The following is a 24,753-nucleotide window of genomic DNA, read 5'->3' on the forward strand; positions in this document are numbered from 1 at the left end:
CAGTTTATTCTACCTGATGTAGTATGTGATATTTGGCCACAAACCCCATTCAGACATTTCTGGACTCCAGCAGTCTCTCTGTCTGCCTGCACAGCACATCTGCCAGCTGGCCTTTCCCATATTTGAGAGAATCCCACTCTGGACGGACTTAGCAAACGGCTGGCAGGCAGAGGTGTAGATAAAAAAAGTGGAGGGAAGAAAAGGCAGCGGTGGAGGGAGGCGATGTGGATCACATTCATCTCACAACGTGGAGACCACTACGAATATCTCCAGACTCTGCAGTTACTCCAACATCTATGAAATGTTTTGATATATTTTGAGTCAATGTTTTGGTTTTACACCCCGCACCTTTACTGTTATGATTCATCTGTGTCATGTTCAGCCACAGCAGACAAACTCAACTATAGTTGGTTAACACAGTGGGACATATAGGATATACAGAGCCGGATTTTTCCCTCAGGAGCCAGTTGAGTGCTGACATTTTTAATACTGCTCTGCATTGGCTCCATCTGCAATTGGGCAATTGGGAAAATCTTTGGTGATTAGACCCCATTGAGAAGGTATGAATCCATAGTCGAGGGGGTCTAGATGCTGGTGGTGGTGAAAATAAGATGAAGATGTAGAAAAGATGGAGAAGTGCTGATGATCTGGATGAGGAGTGGAATGGGCCCCATGTTGAGCTTGTCCTGGACTCTGTACATGATAACTGGAGTTGAACGGGGTGGAGGAGGGTGTGACTACTCTGCCTAAAATGAAAGTTTGATTGGATAACTAGAAAAGTGAGCACCAATAGTCAGCTGATTAAAGATGGCAAGATTTTATATTCATTAAAAAAAAATGTGTAGCATCAATTAAGAATTTAACTACATTCAAATAATGCCTAGTCTACTCCAGTAAAAATGATTACTACATTCTGTTTTATTTGTTAGACCTATCCACAATCTGGTACACACGTCTTACCTTGTTTCAACTCCTCCAGATTTTTTTTTCCAATGTTCATTGATGCAGAGGAAAGGAGCTGAGATTAATCCACTGTCACTTTGTTTTCTTATAGAGTTGACAAGAGCTTCTCCAGGACCAGGACCTTGTGGTGAGTCCTTGTCCTTATTACAAAAAAACAGCATTATGCCTTAGGAATTTTGTTTCATGCCTGACTGCTCCCAACACTATATCCCTAAATGTTGAGTTTCCAGCTATTGACATTTGTTAAGGTGGCAACAAAACTATTCCCTCCTTTTCCAAATGACCAGAAGCAATTGTAGGGCAGCTGCAGGTCCTCAAAAAGTCTTAAAATGTCTTCAATACACATTACTAATAAAAGGCCTTAAAAAAGTATATAAATTGTCTTAAATTTAGATTGATGGTAGCTTTGTCACCTTCTACCTATCCTCAATGCCTATGTGCAGTTTCACATAGATTGACCACATCAGTGAGTAGAAAAACGTGGGACAGACAGAATGACTGACTGACAGAATGACACACTGACAGTTTCTGTGATTATGTACAGCATACCATACCATGACTTAGTCATACCAACAATTAGAAAAAAAAAACAACAACATTGGTCCACAGGGGGAGCCACAGTGATCGGTCACATTTTAGCCATTTTTAAGCATTTTTCTGTTGTTATAGCGCCACCCAGTTGCCAATTAGAGTTAAATTTCTCCAGTCATCTTGAGGCGTCCTGTTCTACATATCAACCAAGTTTAGTAAAAATCAATATGGTGGTTAGGCCTAGATAAGAAATTAGCTCTCTAGCGCCCCCATTTTTTTTGATCGGTTCAATAACGGAGGGGTCCTCTCAGATTATGTGTGGTCATATGCCTACAAAGTTGCGTGGTGATGGGTGAAACCCTTGAGATGTTATACACCTTTATGTGATGAGCCATGCCCTCCGCAATATTCATTGCCTTATAGAAGCTCAGTTTTAGTGAGTTTTCCAACTTTTGCCAAGAGGGAACTTTAGATATTGGTCCCTAGATTATGTTCACCCAGTTTCATGCAGATCGGTCAAACTTCCTAGGAAGAGATCGATTTTAGGTGTTTTTCAAAAAATTCAAAATGGCGGAAAATCTGTATAACCGGAAGTTATGGGTTCTTGAGGCAAATTTGTTCCTCATGAGGAGAGGCATCTCTGTGCAAAGTTTCATGTCTCTACGACATACGGGGCATGAGATATACCCATTCAAAGTTTGCAATTTCAATGGGTTGCTATAGCGCCCCCCTTTGGCCAATTGATGTAATATTGCTTCATTCGCATCCTCCCATGACCCTCTACCACTGTGCCAAATTTCACATGGACTGACCAAGTCAGTGAGGAGAAAAACGTGGAAAGAGACACACACAGAGTTTTCATCATTATATACTAAGATAAGATGGCTCTTAAATGTTTTTTAGTCTCATCGATGGAACTTTTGGTGTTGGCGGGAGAGGAAACACAGTTTTAACAGGAGGCAAACACTGTGTGTCTGGGTACCATACTGTGACACAACACCTGTATGTGCACAACACCCCTCTTTTTGCCCCCTCACACACTCAGATCACACAATGACTCTGCATCGTTAAACTACTGTAGGACCTTGCAAGCTATGGGAAAATGGGAAAATGCAAGTGGAAGGACAAATAGCTTAAAAGAATAACAACAATCACTCATGGTGATTAAAGCCAGAGCCTGGAAATGTTTATGAAGCAAACTGCGCTGTTTGTCAAAGGTGTTTCAGATGCGGTCAAATGGGGATCAGGGCGGTGGAATTGCAAATGCAGAGCCGTATGCACAAAAAGTGTTGCCAGGGTCATTTTTACTGCTCATTTTCAACTGACATCAATGCGTTTACTTGGAAAGAGTATATTTTTGCTTTTGGTGTGTATTTCCATTGCAAGTTTGGTCTGAAATTTCATTTAAAGTGGTATTAAAAAGGTCTTAAAGGTCTTAAATTTAACTTGTAGACACCCTGAATCATGCTTAAACAACTAACTGAAATCATTTAAAGCCGAATCAAACACAAGTAGAACATCATGGACAAGCTCAATTCTGTCAAGAGTTCAGACTCGATGTCAGCATTCATAATATCTTTCTGTTCCACCCATGTTCGCTGTCAGCGTGCCTTCCTGTTCTGTGCTGCAGCAGTTAAAAAAAGACATTTTCCATACTTTCACAGCCTGCTGACTCAGCGTTCTGAGTGTAGAGACAGACTTTGATTTGTCCATCAATTTAATGCTTAGTCGGTTACTTACTGGAAGAAGTATACCGATGAAGAGAAGCTTCATCAAGTTAATGTTCTCAAAAGGTGCCTTTTTAAAGTGATGACAACATGATGACCTGAGCTCAGATATACTTCAAAAAGGTGAAGGCTGATAAGACCTCTATTTTTAGAGCAATAACACCATGAGCAGACCTTCACTCGTCTTTATCTCAGTCCTGGATTTTTAATAAGGTTTTCAATTGTGCATAAAATTATTTTCTTGCTTGGAAAGCCTATCTGCTCTGATGGCTCTGGACATCTGCATATGAACGAAATGGAGATAGCACAGCTTATAATGTTGCCTACTTGGCAGGTAGTCTCACAGCAAGGAGAAGGGATTGTGTGTCTGTACATACAGGGGCAAGAGCAGATGGACGGTGACAGGGAGCACAGAAATGTGTGTCATACCAGCTGGCCATGTGGGGCATTTGATGTCTCAACCACAAAGACTGATTGTATCACTCTGACAAGAAAAACAATCTGCAGTATTGTATATTACATATTCAGGTGCAGTCATGAACCCATGCACTATTTGTTTGTGGTGCTGTGAGTTTGTAACTTCATACTCAAGTCCATATGGTATTCTCATACCTACCTCTGCCAGGGACGTTATCTTTTCAGTTCAGTTCAGTTTGTCAGCAGAATTTTGGAAAAAACTACAGGCCCAAGTTTCATGAAACTTGGCAGAAGGGTGCAGCAAAGGCCAAGAACGAACCCATTATACTTTGGAGTGGATCCGAATTACATAGTGGATACACTAATTATTTTTCACTTTCATTAACATTGTGAGGGAGGCCATTTTGGAGAAGGTCTGCACTCTCCAAGTGCCCCTCTATTTTACTGATATTATCATATTGTAGTAACATAGACGTACCTTAGACTGCACTTAAAAACAATGGATGTAAGCTCCAGTGACCTCACCCATTGGCTTGTGGAATCCTGTCTTAAAGCCTTGCATTTGGCATTTTGGCCATCACCATATTGGATTTTTGGAGTCAGATAGATAGATAGATAGATAGATAGATAGATAGATAGATAGATAGATAGATAGATGCTAGCTGGGTTAGCATGGTGTATTTACAGCTATGGTTAACTATGACAATGTTTAGAAAATCCAATATACACTGAAAGGCTCTTCCAGGAAATTTGAAGATGTGGGGGCCAGTCTTTGCCAATGTGGAGAAAATTACCTTTCCAGCTATCCTTGAATGATATCCCACTTAATCTTATCTGTTTTCTATCCATATCTCTACTCTTTCCCTGACTTCTAATTTTAGTTAGATTTAATTTTAGTGAAGTATGACCAAGCTGAATATTGTTTTTTTTTTTTTTTCTGTGTAGGCTCCAAGTATTGTAAGATTCTCTCAGACAGTCATTCACAAGTTAAACACTATTGTCAATTTGCGTGTAAAAAAAAAAACAATAAACAAAGTTAATTAAAAAAAAAAACTGTGATAATACTAATTTAATGATAATTTTCACTGGTAAAAAATAAAAAAAGGCGTGAAATAAAACTGAACGTGTGACAACCAAATACTGAACAAGCCTTATTTAGGTGACCAGAGCATTACATGTAACTTTCATGACCTGATAACGCACTGAAATAGCTATACTCATGAATCTGGAGTCACGCCATGGTTACGTTACCCAACCAAATGTGCCACTGCGGTAGCAACTTGTCAATGAATGGCACCCACCTGTCACTTGAAGTGGCCACATCCCTAATTATGCAAAACCTTGAGCCTTAATAACACATTAAACAGGGGAGTTATATAAAAATTTACCTCCTGTACAGTTGTCATGGACGGGGAAATTAGCTACAGCGCCGATAACGGTTTTTGTACCAGGCTGTAAGCAAGTTTATTTCTGTGGTTAAGTGTGGCGTTTTAGCATGGGGGTCTATGGGTTTTGACTCGCTCTTGTAGCCAGCCTCATGTGGCCATTCGAGGAACTGCAATTTCTGGCACTTTGTGGTAGCTTCACTTTTCAGCCCCAGAGGTTGCTGTTTTGCACGTACTAATATGCACAGCATCTGATGGCATGGATTGAATGCAGCACAGGTCAGTGTTATCATAAATACTGGTTACAGGCTGTAATTATCATGGGTAATTAGCAGAGGCCTGACACTGGGTACAGTCCACCCCTGAGTGGAATTCAAGGAGAGAGAACAAAGAGAAAGGGACAAAATATTAATTACATTTTTTTGAGTGTTTGTTTTATTTCTGTCTGTCATGTCCAATAAAGCAATCGAGTGCATTCTTTTGTTCAAAAGGCATTATGTCCTTTTGTTCACAGGGCTATCAGCCAGCTCGCCAGCAGCTGAAAAAAAACAAACCCCGCGTTGCCTCGTCATTGCTGTAAACATCAAATGGGCTTTCGACTCTTAAAAGAACAGCCATAATGAGTCTGAAAGGGACAATGGTAAGGTATACTGGAAAGGGGCAATTGGAGGTGCAAGGATGATTCAGGCTCATCAGAGGAGAATACACCCACTGGATTTCATTATGGGGATTCAGGTTTCTCTGTCACAAACAGGTCTGTAGCTCATGCTAATGGCGCCTCAGGGCTGGGCTGTGCAGTTGCTAACTATCCACAGCACAGCTCTCTGATTATAATCACTGAGTCATTATGCCAATTGTGTATTCCATCAGTCTCAGGCTGCGCTTAGATTAAAAAACCCAAGTATCAACAACATGCTTAATAATTTGCTGCTTTTGGGCTCTGGGAGTGATTTCTTGAGGAGTTATTTTCTACTCCAAATCCAGTAAGTTTTGTTCCAATATATTTTTTCGGAAGACGTATACGACTTAATCAGGACACGTCTCAATTTTTTAAGTTTGTGTGCGACTCTTCATCTCTCTCTTACTCATCCCGTCACCCAGCCGTTGTGTTAGGAACAGTACCATGTCGGTGAGATTTACCACAGCAGCTTCAAACCACAGTGTTTGTCATTAAAATCTCTCTTTCTTGGATCCCCTGTCATGTGCCACTGCCTCAAATCCATCACATTATCCTCAGCCAGCCAGGTGTAGGTGTCTGTGAGTGTTGCCGAGCATGACCGTCTCCATCATCTCACCCTGGCACACAAACATTTTCTGATGTGCCTTGAGTAGCCCTGAATCATTTGGACAAGGAGGTGCTTTTCACGAGAGGTGGGAACACACTTATTTTACAGTGTTAAACTGCACAGTACAGTGTTGCCAATTAAACACTCATTAACTTGATTGCTCTCGATAATGGTGGTGCTCATCTCCTTCAGTCTGAAGCTCCTGCTGTGCTGCAATAAGGAGGCCAGAATAATTGTTGTGGCATTTCCACAAAAATGATCATTCTGGAAATTTGTGTCCCTAACAACCCGATTCAGCACTAATGGGGGGAAGCATTTGAATGGCATATTACAATTAAAATCTCTGCCTAGTGATGCAGCTAATAAAGCAGCAAGTGATCAGCATTTCTATTGTAATCTAACTGTGGATCAAAACTGTTTCTTAATTAACTTGTTTGGTTCAGGACATCTCTCAAGGGGCTCCTCTTTGAGGTAATGTGATATATTATGTATGTGCACAGCTGGAGGTGTCTGTTGCCTCGCAGACATCTATACTCAACAGCATCAGGGCCACGAGTCTGAGCAGCCCTTTGACTGACACAATGAGCTGGGTGGTAATGAAGTGGTCCTCAGTGTTGAGCAATGAAAGAGTGGGGCAGAGAGGCCTCTAATTGGGCATCTGGGCCTCTCCAGCATGCTGTTAATGGTCGGTCTCCTTCCTAATATGAGAGTCAGTGTTGTGAGGAGAGAGCAAAGAGAGGAGAGGAACCACTGTAGCTGGCTACTTAGGCGGTTCATGGCATGGCTTGAATGTCATGGGACAAACGGCACCCCAGGGGCTGAAAAATGAAGCCATCATGGAAGTGCCAAAAACTGCAGTTCCTTGAATGGCCACTTGAGACTGGCTACAGAAAAAGTCGATCCTGCAAGACCCCCATATTAAAACGCCCAACATTACAGGAGAATTAAACAGCCTGGTACAAAAACAAAAAAGGTTTTGGTCTCCGTAGCCAGTTTCCTCGTTAATGACAACTGTATCGGGCTGAATTTTTATATAATTCAAATGTTATTAAGGGTTAAAAGTATATATAATTAAGGGTGTGGCTGTTGTGAGTGACAGGTGGGTGCTCTTTGTTGACATATCACTATCACAGTGGCCACGTTGGTAAGGTAATGTAACCATGGCATAACCCCAGATTCACAGAGTGAAGCTGTAGCTGTCACTTTTTCAGTATGTTTTCAATTCATGAAAGTTATTTGTAATGTTTTGTTTGTTGAAAAAAGTCTTGTTCAGCATTTGGTTTTCCTAAAATTCCCTCTAAGGAGTCAAAAGTTCCATTTTTTTTCTGTATCTTTTAATGGTTTTAAACCTGTTTTTTGCAAGCAAAAATCAGCGTTACCATTATCACACTTAACCATAGCTGTAAATCATAGTTGTATATCAATAACTGGACACAAAGATGGGGCCTATTTATTCCAGTGGAATAGCTCGCCTGCTGTATATGCCAAAGAAAAGGCTGTAGCTTCATTTACTTCTGCAATATGCAGCCCACAAACTATGCTCAGTAGTGTTTCTCCTGCTGGCCTTGCCCGAAGTTCCTGCTCAGCTTGTTGACTTTATGTTGTGATGACATCACAGATGATATCACAGAAGGCAGGTTTTATAAATATTAAACCTCAATGGATGAATAATTCATAATACAAAGATAATAACTGACCTTGACTTTGTTTGCAATTCAAGGTGTCCTGTCAACAGTTTTGCAGGTGTCTCTTTTACAGTGGTGGCCTATGGCAAGAATACTTCTTGGGCCGCTACGTTGCCAGTTTTTTGTTGTTGTTTTTTTTAGGGCAGCACGGTGGTGTAGTGGTCAGCAGTGTTGCCTCACAGCAAGAGGGTCCCTGGTTTGAAGCCTGGGGTTCTCCCTTGTCAGTGTGGGTTTTCTCTGGGTACTCCGGCTTCCTCCCACAGTCCAAAGTCATGCAGGTTAATTGGTGACTCTAACTTGGCCGTAGGTGTGAATGTAAGTGCGAATGGTTGTCTGTCTCTATGTGTCAGCCCTGTGATAGTCTGGCAACCTGTCCAGGGAATACCCCACCTCTCATCCAATGTCAACTTTGATAGGCTCCAGCCCCCCCGGGACCCCTAACAGGATAACTATTTATGGAAAATGAATAAATGAATGAATAGTTGTTATTTTTCGCTGCAATACTGCAAATTGCCACTGAGTAAAAATTAAAAGCAAGGCTGAGCTACGTTTCTGGGGTCTGCTGTAAATGCACTGAGCTCAACAAGCTAGCAGCTAGCAATAGGGTTAGCTCCACCCTCTCGTTTCAATATGGTCACTTCTAGCTGTGAAAACCCAAGATGATGACAGCCAAAATGCCAAACTCGAGTTTTCAAAACGGGCATCCACAAACCAAAAGATGACATCACGGTGGTTACGTCCTTTATTTTATACAGTCTAGGAGACAAGACAAGCTGTTACATTTACCATATTAGATATTCTCTATAGAGGCAAAGTATGAACAAAATATTAAGGGCCTCCCTAGTATTGCAGTGCAGCTCATTTTGTCTCCCAAACAGCCAGGGTGGCTTATTGACCTCATCTCACACACAGTGTGTTCAACTGGACTGAGATCTAATGGCTGAGCAGGCGACTGCATCAAACTGAAATCATTGTGATGTTCACTGAGCCATTGCTGGGCAGAATAAGCCTGGCAGTGCTGACCATAACTCTGCTGCCAGGATATCCTGCGGCTTCAGATTTTGCATTCTGTATTCCTCCCTGTCAATATTTCCAAAACTCGCCATTGAACAAAAGTTTAATTACATAATGAAGTTGTTGAACTCTTGTTTGCTCATTTCTGCAATGCCGCCTTCTCACTAGGATCCAACAAGTTTGTGTTGTCTAAGTCTTTTTGACTCGGTTGGATCATCTTCTGCTCTGCACAGTTGATTTCAGTCTCCTCTGACCTCGTCTTCCCCTCTGTTTATACTGATTGAAGTGGATTTTACTGGTGATATCAATTAAGAACCAGCCTTCTCCTAACATTAGTGGTACTGGATTTTATTCAGGCAACTTCCTGCCCCTCATCCCTCTGTCCCCTCCACACAAACTAATTTATTGTTTTTCTCACATCACAAAGTGTCAGTCCGATCCATAAATTATACAAGTGTATCACAGCACACTCCGAGAGTGAGCGATCCCCATTTTTCCACTTTGAACCCAGATATCACCATATTGCACCAAAAGATAAAACCCTTTTAATTTCCTCGTTTCACATTTGCATGTAACTATCATGCTATCATCTGCAGACGCAGCTACAGCTCCTGCTGTGATCACAGAACAGAAGCCCCAGGCTGGTTTAAACAAGTTCAATTAATGCTAGCAACCAAATCACATGATAACACAAATTCAACATTAAAAGGCATCGCCTAGGATTTCCACTAATGTGTTGCCAAGATACTTCTGGCAGGAATGTCCAACTTATTGTTATTTCAATATGTGTGCACACAGTTTGTGTCTCACATAATATATCTACAGTTAAATGTTACACTTGGCATCTTTCAACCTGGATACTATTTTCCCATTGTATCGTGTCTAAGGTTTAAGGTCCGTTTGCCCACAAAGTGCGGTTCGTTTGGGCAGGTGTGAACACAGCAATCGCACTCGGGTGCACACCAAAACAACTGGACCGAGACCTTCTTGAAGAGGTGGTCTCGGCCCGGTTACAAACGAACTCTGGTGCGGTTCGTTTGTGGTGAGAACGTGTTCCGACCTCGATCTGAACCAACTGCAGTCACATGACACATTGTTTGGGTTAAACATGAGCATGTTACAGTCCTGGAGGATTATTAATGTGCACCTCCTCCTGTACTGCCTTTTCGGTTTTGTAGTTGGAGCCGCGCCTCGTTTTCAAACTGTATGGTTTGACTCGCATTGATCAAGTTAAGGTTTTGTTTACTTCCTGGATTTTTCCCACATGGAAATTCTGACCAATCAAAAGCAGCTTTCTCACACAAGGCATTTTATCTGGTCAGCTTATAAATGCTGCCTCGGGAACATGAACCAACTCTAGGCAATTATGCAACTCTGTAACAAATTAGTCCTTGATTCAGACGAAAGCAAACGAACTCTAGGTCTGAAAGCACCCTGAGTGACTAATGGGAACAACAAATTTGGAAATTGGTCTAGTATTGAGTGAAAGCGGCATGGAGTCTGGCGTGTTTGGCGGTGGTGTTTTCGGTCTGATTTTGGCTAAACAAAAAGAATCTTATTGTTTAACAAAATGTTCTGTAGGGATCCCTTTCATACTTTGTCAGACACTCAAGCAGGAAAACAAGCACTTTCTGTGGAAGTATAATGACAGTGCACTATTGCCCCGAGTAGTTACATAGCAGCCTGCTTCCCTGCTGCCACCTGCAGCAGTCTCGCTCAATATTGAACCAATTCCAAAACTTGTTGTTCCCATTAGTCACCTAGGCACAAAAACAGGGGAAAATAGGGTCCAGGTTGAAAAATACCAAACATAATCTTTAATCTCAATGAACAGATATCTGCATGTGTATGCAGAATTTGTAGGCAACACAACAAGATTTTGGTATTGGAAGCATTTTGGTTTCCATCTGGAGTCCATTTATAGTCTGAGCACTATTAAAGCAGAACACACTGGCTGAAATGCAGTCTCAGAACCCACCAGCTATCATCTGATGACAATTTAGGAAGTTATATTAGCTTTTTTTTATCTGTATTCATGCTTTATATTATATCTGTTCATCCAAATTAAACAAAATGACTGGCAAACAAAAGTGGAAGTTTTTGCTTCACTAAATATCCGCAATTTTTTGTTACCCCTATCAGACAATAGCTGATGGACGTTGAGACTGACCTCAGTATAACCACACAATGGATACAGTGGGGTTGCCACTGAAAAGATGTATCTAGTGATGCCCAGTGCCTGAAAGATCTACAATAAGCCTGAATAAAATATTTTCATGATGGTAAAATCCTACATTATCTCACTGTAGCTGAGTCCTTTGTACTGAAAACATGACGCAATATGCCCCCTCCAAATATAAAGATATTTTATGAAACCTCTTATCTTATTATTCATATCTTGCATAATCAAATGAATGTGACTAATGTTAATTATCTTTAGAAGCCTACAGAGATAACAGAACAAAATCCTTTCACAGCCTTTTTTTGTCTGTACCATGTAGAGATAGGACGGCAGCACTTATTAAACCCAGGTCCTGTCTGTGGGAATGTTTCACAGAGCCAGAGTGCCTGAGTTCTAGCGTGGGTAAAAAGCACCAGGGCTTTGGCTGTTTTAGTCAATGGGCTGGCTGTGTGCTCCTCCGGCCGCATCAAAACCAGGCAGGAAGGAGACCCCTGCTGCGACCCAGACGGGTGTGTCCAGTTCTCAGCGAGTTCACTGAGAAAACATTCTGACCCAATGCAGTTGCAATGTGGTTTGCTTATGCAGGTTGTGCAGAGGGCGCAGAGCAGAGAGCAGTGAGGTGATGTTGGAGGTAATTTTAGCAGATGGGGTTCGCCTGGTCCTCAGTGCACCTGTTCAATTAAATAGACGGCAGCTGCCATGGTAGATGAGAAAAGAGGCATGCATGATGGGATCTTTTTGAAGTACTGTCCATCCTCTTGCCACATTTGAAATGGCGTCTTTCTGAAGATTAGAATTTTCAGTTTTAAGACATGTGTTTTCTCCATTTACATGCTGATTACAATGTTACAACAGGCATCTACTGTATATTACTCCCAGTCACACTTCATTAGCTTACCCACTTAATATAGATGTATTCAGCTGATTAATTAAAAGCTCAGACTTATTGAGGGGGTAATGTTGCTTGCAGTTGTAGCCATTTAACATTATCAGGAGGTCAACTCCATGTAATCAAGCTCTATTACATCTCTGTTGACAATTACGCAGTGTGTATACCACACTGAGTATGACGACAGGGGATGCAGTACAGTTGCTTTGCTCAGGCATGTATGGATGCTTTGTCGCTGGAGATGAAATGTGGCACGTTCATCTCCCTTGAAAATGGTGATGACATGTTTGGTGATGACATTTCCAAATGACAGTGAAAGCATGACTCAGAACCACTTGTTGTCAGTGGTGAAAAATCAGTTTCTGTCGAATCCCCAAAAAGCCATGAATGCATCTGCAATATCAAGGCTGTCAGTTACAGTATGTAAGGTGTATGCTGAGTATAGCATTACCATATCACCATGTCATAGTTCAACATTTCTGTTATTCTCCATGACCTCATCAGTATCTTCCGTCTCTGCTCGAGGTCAGCTGTGATGTTGTTTTGTCTCCTTTTTGTGCTCCTCACTCAGCAGCTGCCGTCCCCACCTGGAGCAGCTGCTGACAGCCCTGCATGTCCACATAATGACTCTAATAACCCTATTAGTCACTGGGCCACTCAGAAACACAGCGGAGCACAGTTAGTCTCAATGCACTCATCACTCAATCAATTAAGGATGAGGAAATACTTTCAGAATTCTAAATCGGAAAATGTTGTTTGGAAAGATTGTCTTAATTTACCCACTGAGAAATATCTTGGTTTATTAAGGAAATAAAATACTGCTGACTCTGTTTCTGGCTCTCAGAGTATTTGAAAATGATATCAGGCAATTCTTTTTACCCTGCCCAGTGCATGCTGGGATAGAGTCCAGGCCTACCGCAGCCTCGAACACAAGCTGTACAGCAGGAGGATGGATGGCATGAACAAATTCACAGTTACTATTATGGTCAAGTCAGGAGGAATAAAGTGATGAGACACCTTTTTATCTGTTGTCAATCAATTTTGTTGATTACATTTAAATTTAACAGAAATTTTGATATATACTTAAATTATATAAGGTGTATAAGACACCTCTTGAGTCCAGTCTGACAGGAAATCACGGAATCGTTGTGAACTGTGTGAGCTGCAGCCTTTCTTCCATATGCTACCTGCCCCACTGACAGTCCTGTGGCTTCACACCCAGTCTGGGTCCAGGTTTATCGCTGCCAAAATCAATAGAGAGGGCCACCCAAACACAAGGTAATTATGAGAGTCAGCGGGGCTCTGGGAGTGCTGACAGGACTGCTGTTGTGCAGAAGAATTGCTTCCTTTTCCACCTTTCAAGCCGATGAGGGCCACAGCCAATTCCCACACCCGAAGGCTACACATGTTCATTACATTTTTTGATAGAAAGTTTTCTTGTTCTTCTCTTCCTGCCTTAGTTTATAGGCGCAGAGTTTTCTTGTAAACAAAAAAAGTTATATTTACATTCACTGTTGTCCACCAGAATGCATCGTGTGTATCCCTGAGGTTTAACAAATGTGTTCGGTGCATTTCCCTCCTTATGAAACATATGCAAAGCTGATTTGTTTGGATATTTCAAATCCTGTATTGTTTACATCCGTGTTTGCTTGGTAGCAGTCTTCTTTTTTTGTCTCCCATTGTTGGCGTGTCGCCTTGTTAGTTGGAATTGTCTATCAGCAGAAAAGCGGGAAACTAACTACAGGGTGTAAAAACTCATATCCAAATGTGTCCTCATGCACATGCACAAACAAAGTGGGTTCCACTCATAACAGCATTGCTTCATAGTGCTGCTAAAGGCCAAAAGGTCTTTTTTTTTTTTAGCTACTCTTACTTCATCTTTGATTGTTTCAGGTGTGCTCAGCTCCGGCCTGCATAAGTCTCCACAGCCAACAGTTACAGAATACTTGATATACACAGTGATATGTGAGATTGGCTCCTGTATTAGCCTGATCCCATTTTCTTTCAACCAAACCATAGTGGAAGAGTTGCTGGTAAGGGTGAGTATTAATTTATACAATTCTGTTAGGCTTACACTGACTCTTTATAAGCGAATCAGGAAGTGTTTACAGTAGTCAAAAAGGTTTCTATACAGTTTGTGATTGTTGACAGCAGGGAGAGTCAAAGAGTCAAAATCTTTTAACTACATCTGTCAAGGCCCCTCCACAAGACTCTCACAGCAAGACAGAAAGGTGCTGATTGTCAATCTAGAGTGACGTAAAGGTCCCGACACACCAAGCCAAGGCTTGGCTGTCGATCACTGTTGGGCTGTTGGTGAGCGTCCATGATCCTTGCCGCTGCAGTGTGTCCTGCACCGTTGGCCCTCTTCTGCGCTAGTCTGTTATTTTTCCACCAATTGAGCATGTTGAATCGATGTCGACGACAGCGGAGTTTGTTGGTGAATGAAATCACTCTGATTGGCAGTTCAGCTCAGCACATGAGAAGAGAAATGAAAATGAGGAAAGTAAACAAAGAGCTAAAGTCAAGAGGGAATGAGACCAAAACAAACATGTTACATAAGGTAAGATTTTTTTTTTTTTTTTAGCCATTGAGCTCTGGGTTTGTAATATTGTTCACTAACACGTGGTAACTACGCTTTGTTCTTTCAACATTGGATTGTGTTGATAATGTGCTAACTGGCTAACTAGCATCAAGACGGTCTTCCGGTTTCCCTTTTTGAATGACGATTACACACTACTGCCATCTGCTGGTAGTGGTGTGTGCATGTGCAACTTTCTGGCCGAGATACAGGCCATATAAGGCGATGCAGCATTGGGCTTTCATCACCACTAGTTCTCTGAGCCTTATAAATTGCATGAATTCCGGTATGACTATTAAAACTGAGGTCGCATTGCAAAAAATCTGACCTGTATCTGACTTTGGACCACGTACAAAAGTTGCCAAAATCAGAATTGAAAAGATCAGATTTGATTTGTGCTGCTCGCACTGTTGTGAAAAACAGATATGAGTCACATATGAGCAAATAAAGATCAGATTTGGGCCTTTCTAGCTGCAGGCATAGTGTAGCCTAAGGTGTATGGTTTTTCCACAATAACACAAGGTATGTTTCATTTTGTACATCCCCGACTCTTAAAGGTTTCATCCATCCACAGAGCTGCTAGAGGGGCAGCAGCTGCAGAGGCAGTTTCACAATGATCTCAGCTACACCCCAGGTGTTACTAGAGGCTGCAGCTGACCCACAGTTTAAAAGGAGGGGGACTTATGCACGTTTTGTTGTTGTCACATAGCTATATGATGGGTGTCACAGGGACAAAATTCTTGTAAATTTAAGTGTTACTGATTCTTTTTCTCATGTTATTCTCTGCAGTTTGGTGGTGTGTAAATGTTAAATTTAGTCCGGCTGCCTCGGGAGAGGACTGTGAACAGAGTGGGAAGCAGACAGTCACAGTGAGAGACAGACAGAGAGGGGGTGAAACTAATGAAATGAGAAATGGGGAAAAAAGAATCTGAGGAGTCTCAGCATGACCCACAAACCGTTGCTTTTGTACAGTAATTGCACACCATCTGATTAAGTTGACAATTCTGAATTCCCACTGGGAATAAAATACAGATAATTTGTTTAGTGAATCTCCTCCTGACCTGATTTGACTCCCATTTGTTCTGTACCATGTAAGCAAGGTTCTTCTTTCATCTCAAGCTCCACCCCGCTGGCAGCTCAGTCTTGAAACAGAGAGGTGTTGATTGTGCTTAACCTGCATGTGTCGTGCTCCCACTGTAACTGCTGGAGCTCAACTTTGTTCAGGTGTTTCTTGCCCTCCCTGGGGTACCACTGTCTTTATCTGGCGAGCGCTAGAGCAGCTTACCAGGGAGGGACCTCGACTGGAAAACCACAATGTAGGTTATCCGTTGTAACCCAGAACCTTCTGAGCAGTACATGAAAAGAATATAGGCTTTGTGTGTTCCTTTCATTGTGGCATACTGGCTTGTGTTTTGGCTTAAGCTAGCTCTGGGCTACCTGTAACATTATACACACATGAGGGTGTGGACAAGCCAAGAGGCCGCCTGAAGGCCTGGCTCACATCCCTTTGTGGGTTCGTTTCAGGGCCTGCAGCCTCGCTTATCGATTGGCACTACTTCCATTACATTTTCTGCAGCCTGGTATTGAGTCGAACTATAACTGTAACCCTAGCACGCAGCTAAATCTGTTTTCAGAGGTGATGCTTCAAAGCAAAAACACAGGAGGAGGGAGGATGCGCATAGGATTCTGGAGAGGGAGCTCCTCTGATACTGTTTTTCCAAACAATGGAGCACTTTTGCTAAAGGAATGTATCTTTTATTCCATGGAGATCTTTTTAGCTTTTGTTTTCACCTGCCTGTGGTGTAGCCCTGTATGAAAGTACAGAGAGTGTTACAAAGTTGAGTCACTAAAAAATATAATGCACTCTAAATCATTGCTTCAATCAGAAAACACCAACTTCTCTGTGTTCCCTCCACCTCACTCCCCACCCTGAGAACAAGGCAGAAAACTAAAGGATCCTGTTAATGTTATAATGGACATTTGTGTTGTGACATTTAAAGAAACCCATCCATCAACAAGAAATAAAATCCTCCTGTCTACGAGAGCAGTTTCTTAAAAATGCTCCAGACTGGCCAGTTGGCTAAAGTTAGCTTGCAGCCCCCGCAGGCACCAACGTTAGCTTGCAGCCCCCGCAGGCACCAACGTTAGCTTGCTGTTGCTGCAGTTTGTGGAGCATCTTAATTTCAAAAACATTATGAAAACTGCAAAATTTCCTCGACGTCTCACCTTTCAAATTCACAAAAGTGAATTTAATAATGAAAGCCTCACAGCTAGGCTAACATTAGCATTTAGCAGACACCTGGAATGCCTGGAAGGGTTTAGCCAATCAGAGGCTTCAACCCGCCCCCTGACTTTTGATGGATGAAATTGACAAATTGATTTATTTTGCTGCTGCAAGTTAGACTGGTTAAATGAAAATATATATATATAAATAAATAAATTATAAATACATAAATAAACATGTGAATGAATTAATAAGTAAAAAAATAAGCAATATACAAATCACTAAATATACGAAAAATCTAAAAGTAATGAAAATAAATAAATACAAAAACATTTATATATTTTGATGTCCTATTTAATGTGTGATTTATTTATTTATCTTGGCAATTAAACCGTAAATTATGTAATTATATTTATTTTTTCATGGATTTGAACATACAATTACATAATCACTTATTATTTAAATATTTAGTTATCGCCCTTAAAACGCTCCAGTTGTGGACATAGGAGTATTTCTGTCTGTGAGCTGATCTTGTTGCGTTGGACATATTTTGGATAATACAGGATCTAAAATTGAAACGCTTATTTGTAGATATATTTGGTGCAGAGAGGTGGACATAAACAGGCGTATAGTATTGAAATCCAGTGAATGCCTTTTGTGCAAGACCACTTGTTTGTGACTATGCGCGTAATGTGTGGTGATGTCTTATGCACGAGGATTAGGAAAATGTGATTACTCAGTAATACATTGAAACAACAGTGACCTGTGCTCATTCCTCTGTGGGCTGAGCAAGTGATTTTCTCCATTACGTGCGAGCGTGCCACAAAACCTGCAGCATTTGAGAGCTTTTCAGCTAACTGCCTGCCACTAATGTGTCAAATGGACAATGGGATGGTTAGGCTAATTTCTGCAGAAGGGGTTTTATGATGCTGGAACAAGCTGTCAGAACGAGTCAGATAATAAACAGAGAGATTTGTTGTTGCCTTTCAGATGAGGTAGTGTGTCGTCCCCCCCCCCTTTTTTTTTTTTTTTTTTTTTTTTTTTGGAAAACTTTACTTTCAAGCCTACATCCGGCCATTGAATGAGCAGAATCTGTTATTAACAAGCAGACTCACTGAGGCAAATGCAAAGCAAAGCAACACCCACTGCTTGGACGGGCAGCTCTCTGTCATAGAGAGATCAAGAGAAAAGAGGGGAGGTGGAGATGGAGAGCGAACAAAGGGAAAACATCAGCGGAGAGAGAGAGCAGGAGATAGAGAGAAGGGAGTGTTTGTGCTCGCCTCAGAATAAAAACAGGAAAATGCATGTATGTGTGCAAGGGGAAGAGAGGGAGAGAGGAAGACAGGGAGGGTAGGATGGAAAGGGAGGGCTGCTCTCAGCACCATCTGACAGGAGAGAGGCTGATCCCCGACAGCAGGTGTTGGAGGATAGAGAGACTGAGTCAGACACACGGAGGGAGCGATACGGAGAGGAGCTCCAAGTTGTTGAGGAGAAGAGACTGAGCTGCAAGTGAGGCAGCACTACAGAAAGGTAAGCAAAGATTGGGATGATGAAGAGCATTGCGCTTGATGGAGAAAAACTGTTAAAAGATGAATAAATTGAGAGCTAAGATGAGACGGATAAGAGAAACATACATACGCAATACAAGCAGCTGAAGAAGAGTCTGCTTTGGCTCCAGCTCCAACTGATCTGTTCTGATCTCTTCATCCTTTGTCACTCTACACCCTGAACTTTCTTTCTGTCTCCCTTTCTCTCTTGTCCACCCAGGAAGCGGCATCTCGAGTAAATGACTCTGCTTTCATTGTGCATTAGCTGCTGTACTTGATTAGATTAGTTGCTCTCTACTAAGTGGACCTGCAAAGCTTAGGGGTTTATGTGTACTTGTCTCTCTCGGACTGTGTGTGCGTGCGTCTGTGTGGTGCTGTTAGACGGAAAGATTCAGCCAAGCGAGACATTACTCTTAAAGCAAAAATATGATAGAAATATTATATTTGTTCAGTAATTATGAATCTAGGAACTCAAGCCCAGGAGCGAGAATTTAATCTGTAATGCCGTTGAATGGCAAAAACCTGGAGCTGCTCCAGAGAAAATGAATTAGGAAAAAAATTATTTGCATCTCACGGATCGCTTTGAGCTTTCACTTTCAGTCAGGCTTCATTTGACTTTTACGTCAACAATTACCAAGAAGAAAATGTGCCAGAATGTCTGCAAAGTTTATGATTTGCCTCCAGTCTTCAGTCTTCAATCTTACTGGAGTAACTCCAAGATTTGTCTTTTGGTGACATGAGAAAGAGGGACTGACTGATAATGAGGATGATGACCCCGAATACTGTTAGCAGAGCACAGCAACAGCTTTACAGCCAAAAAAAAAAGAAGAAAAAATAGAAGTTGTTTTTGGCAGAGTTTCAATCATGTATTCTTTTCAGCTCCAGTCTTTTGAAGAGCAGATGGAGCCAAGAGGCTGCAAGGTTAAGACAGAGAGAAGTCTTCAGGTTTACCTTAACATCAGGCCAGCTATTGGGAATCATGGACAGGGGGATAAAATTTTCCAAATTTGGCCCCTTATCCAGAACCACCAGATGGGAGCTGGGAATGACATCACACCCAAGTTGATCGCATTCCAGTACGACAAGTCCAAAAACCAAGATGTTGTTAGCAATACCAGTTCAAGCCAGGTTAGCCATTATTAAAATGGCAAATGGAGCTGCACTTGTACAACACCTTTATCGTCTTCTGACCACTCAAAGCGCTTTTACACCATGAGTCACATTCACCTATTGACACACACAGTAATACACTGGTGGCCTAGGCTACTGTGCAAGGTGCCACCTGCTACTCAGTTTTTAACACACTCACATGCCAATGGAACAGCCATCTGGGGTTCAACAGGGAGAGGAAGAGAAAGAAATGACCTCCTATGGATTATTAGAAAAAGTAAAATCAAACATTGATTGAAGAAATTACTGCAAGGCTTTAGAATAATCAATTAAGATCAAATTGTGGTGGAACAAATAAATTAACTCTTCATCTATTTTTTTAACAACTTTATAAGTTTTCCATCACAAGAATACAGAAATCCGAATTTTTGGGAAGATATGACTTGAGCATAATCCACCACTATCGCATCCCCACCCTCCTTCAGGGCTGTCAATTGAATTATAACAGTAAAATTATGAGAACACATATCCAAGAATAGGGCATGGGCAGGATGGGTGTGATGTTTTAATGAGGTGTTATGCATGAGACCCACTGCAGGAGATTTAAAATGTAGCTGTTAGCAGTTAGCAGCTACTTCAAAGAAGAAAAACAGTGGTTTTAAATGTCCGCAAATTGTGAAAATGATGAGATTCAGGAGCTCCTTATCGTCCGAGCTGAGGACGAGATCAGCTACCATATGACAAAGATGGTAAATTGACACGTTAATGCCATTGTTATTGTTTGTAAAGTGCTGCCAACACATATGTTTTATGTCATACTAAAGGCTGTAGCTGCTGTGTTACATGTCAGGCCATCCTCTTTTGATTCTGTTATGCCGGGATGCTGTTTTATATCACAAAATGAAGTGAAATGATGCAGTTGTTGTTTGGTCCTGTGTAGTCTCTATATACAGCAGACTCTACATTCAGTGAATGTAGTCTGTAGGCAAACCCCAGAGATCTTGCCTCCAGAAGAAGAGCGGAAGAGCCCTGGTTTCTGGTTGTAGGCTGTTTGTAGTCCGCGTGATATTGATCAATCATGTTTGAGCCGGCTGCAGTTGTTACCAGGTTAAACGGTCCGTGCGGTGAACTAACGAGGCGGAACATAATTGGCGTCACTGCAAACTCTGAATCCATCGCAGTGGTTCAGCATATTTACTTATATATAAACGGGAGTCAGAAACGGAAATTTACCTCCTCTGCCCAAATCAAACCGGAATGCCACAAAATCGGGGGTCTGCCCCCAGAGGCTGTATCGCTGTCTGCCAGAAGTCAGACGCCGAATACAGCCAATGGGTTCCGAGAATGGGTCCTGTGTAAAAATGCAAAGGAGGCATGAAGAAGGGACTTAAAATAAACTGTAAGAAGTTCTCAGAGCAACTCTGAGCAATGAAGGGACAGAAACTTTCAGTGAGGAGGTGTGGTTTACCCCATTGCTGGGCATGACACATCCTTTTAACAGATGTGATTGGTTGTCACAGACATGCCCTTTTGTGAGCCTGCAAAGTCTTGACACCCACTGGAAATGAAATGAACTGCATCACAATATGAGACTGTGAAAGTGTTGTCACTGTGCGTGTGTGATCACTCTGCTGTTGAAAGGTCAAGTCATCACTGGTGCGCTGTTGCATTTTTCCAGTCTTCCAAATATCTTAGTGATCATTTTATTTCTGGTGTTATAGCGTTAAAGTGTTGGAGGGGAAATGTGTGCATGGAACAATTGGAACAATCAACCACACATATTATCCCTGCACAATCTAATCTGTAGCATTTTTTGTACTCACTGTCATATAGTGGTTGGAGAATATTTCTCCTGCTTCTTTGTGTTTCCACTATTTTTTCCTCTGCTTAAGAAAGCCTTAAAAATCCTCCTCTCTACTCCTAACAGTTTCTCACCTGCTGAGTTCTCTTAAGGGATAGGTTGCTTTGTGAAGTTTGTGGAGTTTTATCTTTACCAGGTTGTGGTTTTAGCTTTAAGGGGAAATTCTTCGAAAACGTCAGCATTCTAAGAATTTTCTTAGAATGTCATCACTGGGAGCGACTCTTTGTACCAGGAAGCTCTGTGAATAGGGCCCCAGGTTCCTCTCAGTGGGGAGAATGATGACTCTGTTGAGCCTTTTCCTGGCTCATCATGGAGATCATGTAATTTTGAATAAGATTTATTTCGCTGAATGGGTGCTCACCAAGCACAGTCACCGCTAATGTGAACTTTTTCTTTGCAGCTTTAAATGTAGCCGTTACACCTTTTGGCTCCTTTCATTTCATTGTTTTCTCTGTACCCTGGTGTTTCTTTTTTGAGCCCTTGTTTTTTGTTGAGACATTTGACTTTCACTTTACATATTAACATTAGCAGCACATGTTTTATCTACACATCTGACCCCCACTGTGATTGTGAAAATGGTTTCACTGTAAGTGATATCAGATATCAGAGGACAAGTTGAAATGTGTTTTAAGGAATAAGATGAATTTATTTCTACAGTAAGTGGTAAATGGACTGCAGTTGTATAGTGCCTTTCTAGTCCGCCAGTCACTCAAAGCGCTTTTACACTATATGTCACATTCACCCATTCACATACTGGTGACTGAGGCTATTCAGTAAGCATTCACAACCACTCACATATGGACAGCTATCAGGAGCAATTTGGGGTTCAGTATCTTGCCTAAGGATACTTTGACATGCGGATTGGAAGAGCCGAGGATCGAACCGGGGATCTGAACCACAGCTGCCCCATTGTGTAACATAAATACATCCAACTTGTATTGTCAGTGAATTAAGTCAGTTGTTATGGTCCGGCTCTAAGACCATCACAAATAAGGAAACACATGGGGAGTTCCATAAAAATAAGTAATTTATTTTAACAAAAATTCAAGAATAAACAATATAACCAAGATAACGCAAAACTAAACTATACAAAAACTACGGAACTAAGTAAATACAATCAACGCAGCATGATGCAAGGGGGAAAAAGAAGAGACACCAAGTTCTCAGGAGGGCGGGTTTTAAAGGGCTGAAGACAGTGGCCAGCTGCCTCCAATCACCTCGAAGAATCAAGCCACCAGCACTCTGAAAGGAAAGAGCACAAACACCAACAACACCAACAACACCAACACCAAAACCTTGTGGAGGCCCTGGGGCCTTCACACAGTAAGGAAACTGTTATAATTGATTTCATTTAAGAGTCAAACATAGACCTTTGCATGAGCCACCCTAAGGCCTTGGGCCGAGGTTTTCTGTACCATTTGACCGCCCTGATGGTGGGGCAGTGTTCCTACAGTATTGTTTCTGCCTGACTGGCAGTTTGTAGTCAATGACTGATTAACAAGATGATAAGCATGCTCCACCAGGGTTGTTGCTTTATTAAGGTTTTTTGTTTTGTTTTTATAAGTTAGTGAGAGTTGTGTAGACCCTTTTACTGTTAGTAAACAGTATGACATTTTTGGTGGGCGGGGCTTAGCTGGAGGCAAAACAATTCTCCACAGACATTAGCTTGCGCTAGCTGGCAAGTTCTTTTAGCTTGTTTTAGACAATGGAGGAAGATGATACAAGTGGTGCATTCAGAAATACTCATTCTATGTGCCAGAGCGCACTCTGGCACAAACTGGACCGTTCGTAGATAAGTAACTGTCAGAATGTACCATTTGGTTATCCAGAGCACTCACTGAATGGCAGAGTGCACTCTGGTTCCTCGACCAGCAGGGCTCTCATTTTAGTGTAGAGCGTCAGACTGAACTTACGAACGGACCATGTCAGGTCACTCACTCTCCGGGACCAGGAGTGTTACTTGAAAACGTAAACACTGACCAATGGGACCAGACTGGCCGACCTGTATGCTCTCACTCAGTGGATGGATGATTCGACAGGATTGCTGATGGTGGGATGGCCGATTTTGTGGTTGAAGACTATCCCAATCGTACAAAGGACGACAACACTTGAACAGTTACCTCCAGTTTGTTTTGCAATTGAAGCTAAAGTTAGCTAACGCACTTAGAAATCCAGTATTCCTCTTAATACCTCCCCAAATTCTGATGAGGTGGACATGATAACCCTTAATACACATAACATTATTTATCCCTCCAACAGTAATACTTTTTCCCTAACCTGATATGAAGTGTGTGCTGCACATGTGAGCATTTTTGATGATCGCCTCCGTCCAGTCCTTTCATCGTATCACATTTAACCATAGTTGTCTTTGTTTTTGTTGATAAGTGGCAGCTGGTATGCGATAAAATTTATGTTTTGAGCCATGGCTCCTTCTATTTTGGCTCCCAATAACACTACAAGATGACACTTTAAGACTCCTATAGCCTACAGACCTGTGGTGGAGAGTCATGTTTTGCCTCCTGCTAACAAACTTACGTCATTGTGACATCGGCCCTAAAGGGTCTATTGGAAGCATCTATAAATCCCTGCTTCGCTGAAAAAATATTTCTTCTGATGTCAGATGTATAATTACAGAGTAGCTGACTTACTGTCGTTAGTTGATACTAACAGAATTTAACAGAATTTAACAGAACTGGAGCTTTTACCCATCAGATATCTTCAAGGTTTGTTTTCCTTCTTGTTGCATATAAAAATCATTACCTCTTTGGCCAGTGGTTGCAATGGATAGCATTCTCATCTCTTTATTAATGCAAGATGCCCCAAGGTCTTCTTACTGATGAGATCTGCTGAAGCCCTTTCAGTGAGCTTTAAAAGAAAAGAGTACCCTACCATTAATAGCCAAGGTTACTCTACCGTAGCAGCACTCAGTTTGATGATCTTTGACTCTTTCTGCAGAGCCTGTGGCTATCCTTTGTTTGCCAAAGATACCAATGCATCTGTTGAGCTGGCAGACATACAGTAGTCATGTTCAGCCGGTATTTAGCCTGAGGTCGACAGTATTTACCATTGTAGACTTGTGCAGATGAGCCTTTAAATTACCCTTGTAATTATTTGTCTTTTATTTTAAGCTTCTTTTCCACAGTTTCAGTTATTTGGTTTTATAACGTATCCTTCATCTTTTGATGTTTTTCTGCTGCAGTGACTGATATACCCTGATACTGGCTCATGCTGTTGGGCCTGACTGTCAGCTGACTGCACTTACTCTGCTCGGAGGTTGTGGGGCTGACCACAACTGATAAACTGATGATGATAAATTTTCTGTACACTAACTTCTGAAGTGCTTCGTCAGTGTAA

The 24,753-nt window shown here is 41.7% G+C and overlaps 1 protein-coding gene across 13 annotated transcripts in view; it reads left to right on the forward strand.

The window, feature by feature from the left end:
• Positions 1-24,753, forward strand: part of rap1gapb (RAP1 GTPase activating protein b) — a 199,524-nt gene that overhangs the window by 105,558 nt on the left and 69,213 nt on the right. For 10 of the 13 annotated variants that reach the window (XM_078170421.1, XM_078170375.1, XM_078170396.1 and 7 more), the window contains one exon: positions 1,055-1,090. Coding sequence is in view for 9 of the 13 variants with exons in the window: in XM_078170375.1 (XP_078026501.1) it covers positions 1,055-1,090 (36 nt within the window). In the remaining 4 variants the exon portion in view is untranslated. Of the gene's footprint in view, positions 1-1,054; positions 1,091-18,107; positions 18,412-24,753 lie in introns of those variants that run through there. The other 3 variants (XM_078170432.1, XM_078170425.1, XM_033626134.2) reach the window with 3 other exon arrangements.

Source organism: Epinephelus lanceolatus, chromosome 1, assembly GCF_041903045.1.
Source record: "Epinephelus lanceolatus isolate andai-2023 chromosome 1, ASM4190304v1, whole genome shotgun sequence".
NCBI classification, from domain to species: domain Eukaryota; kingdom Metazoa; phylum Chordata; class Actinopteri; order Perciformes; family Serranidae; genus Epinephelus; species Epinephelus lanceolatus.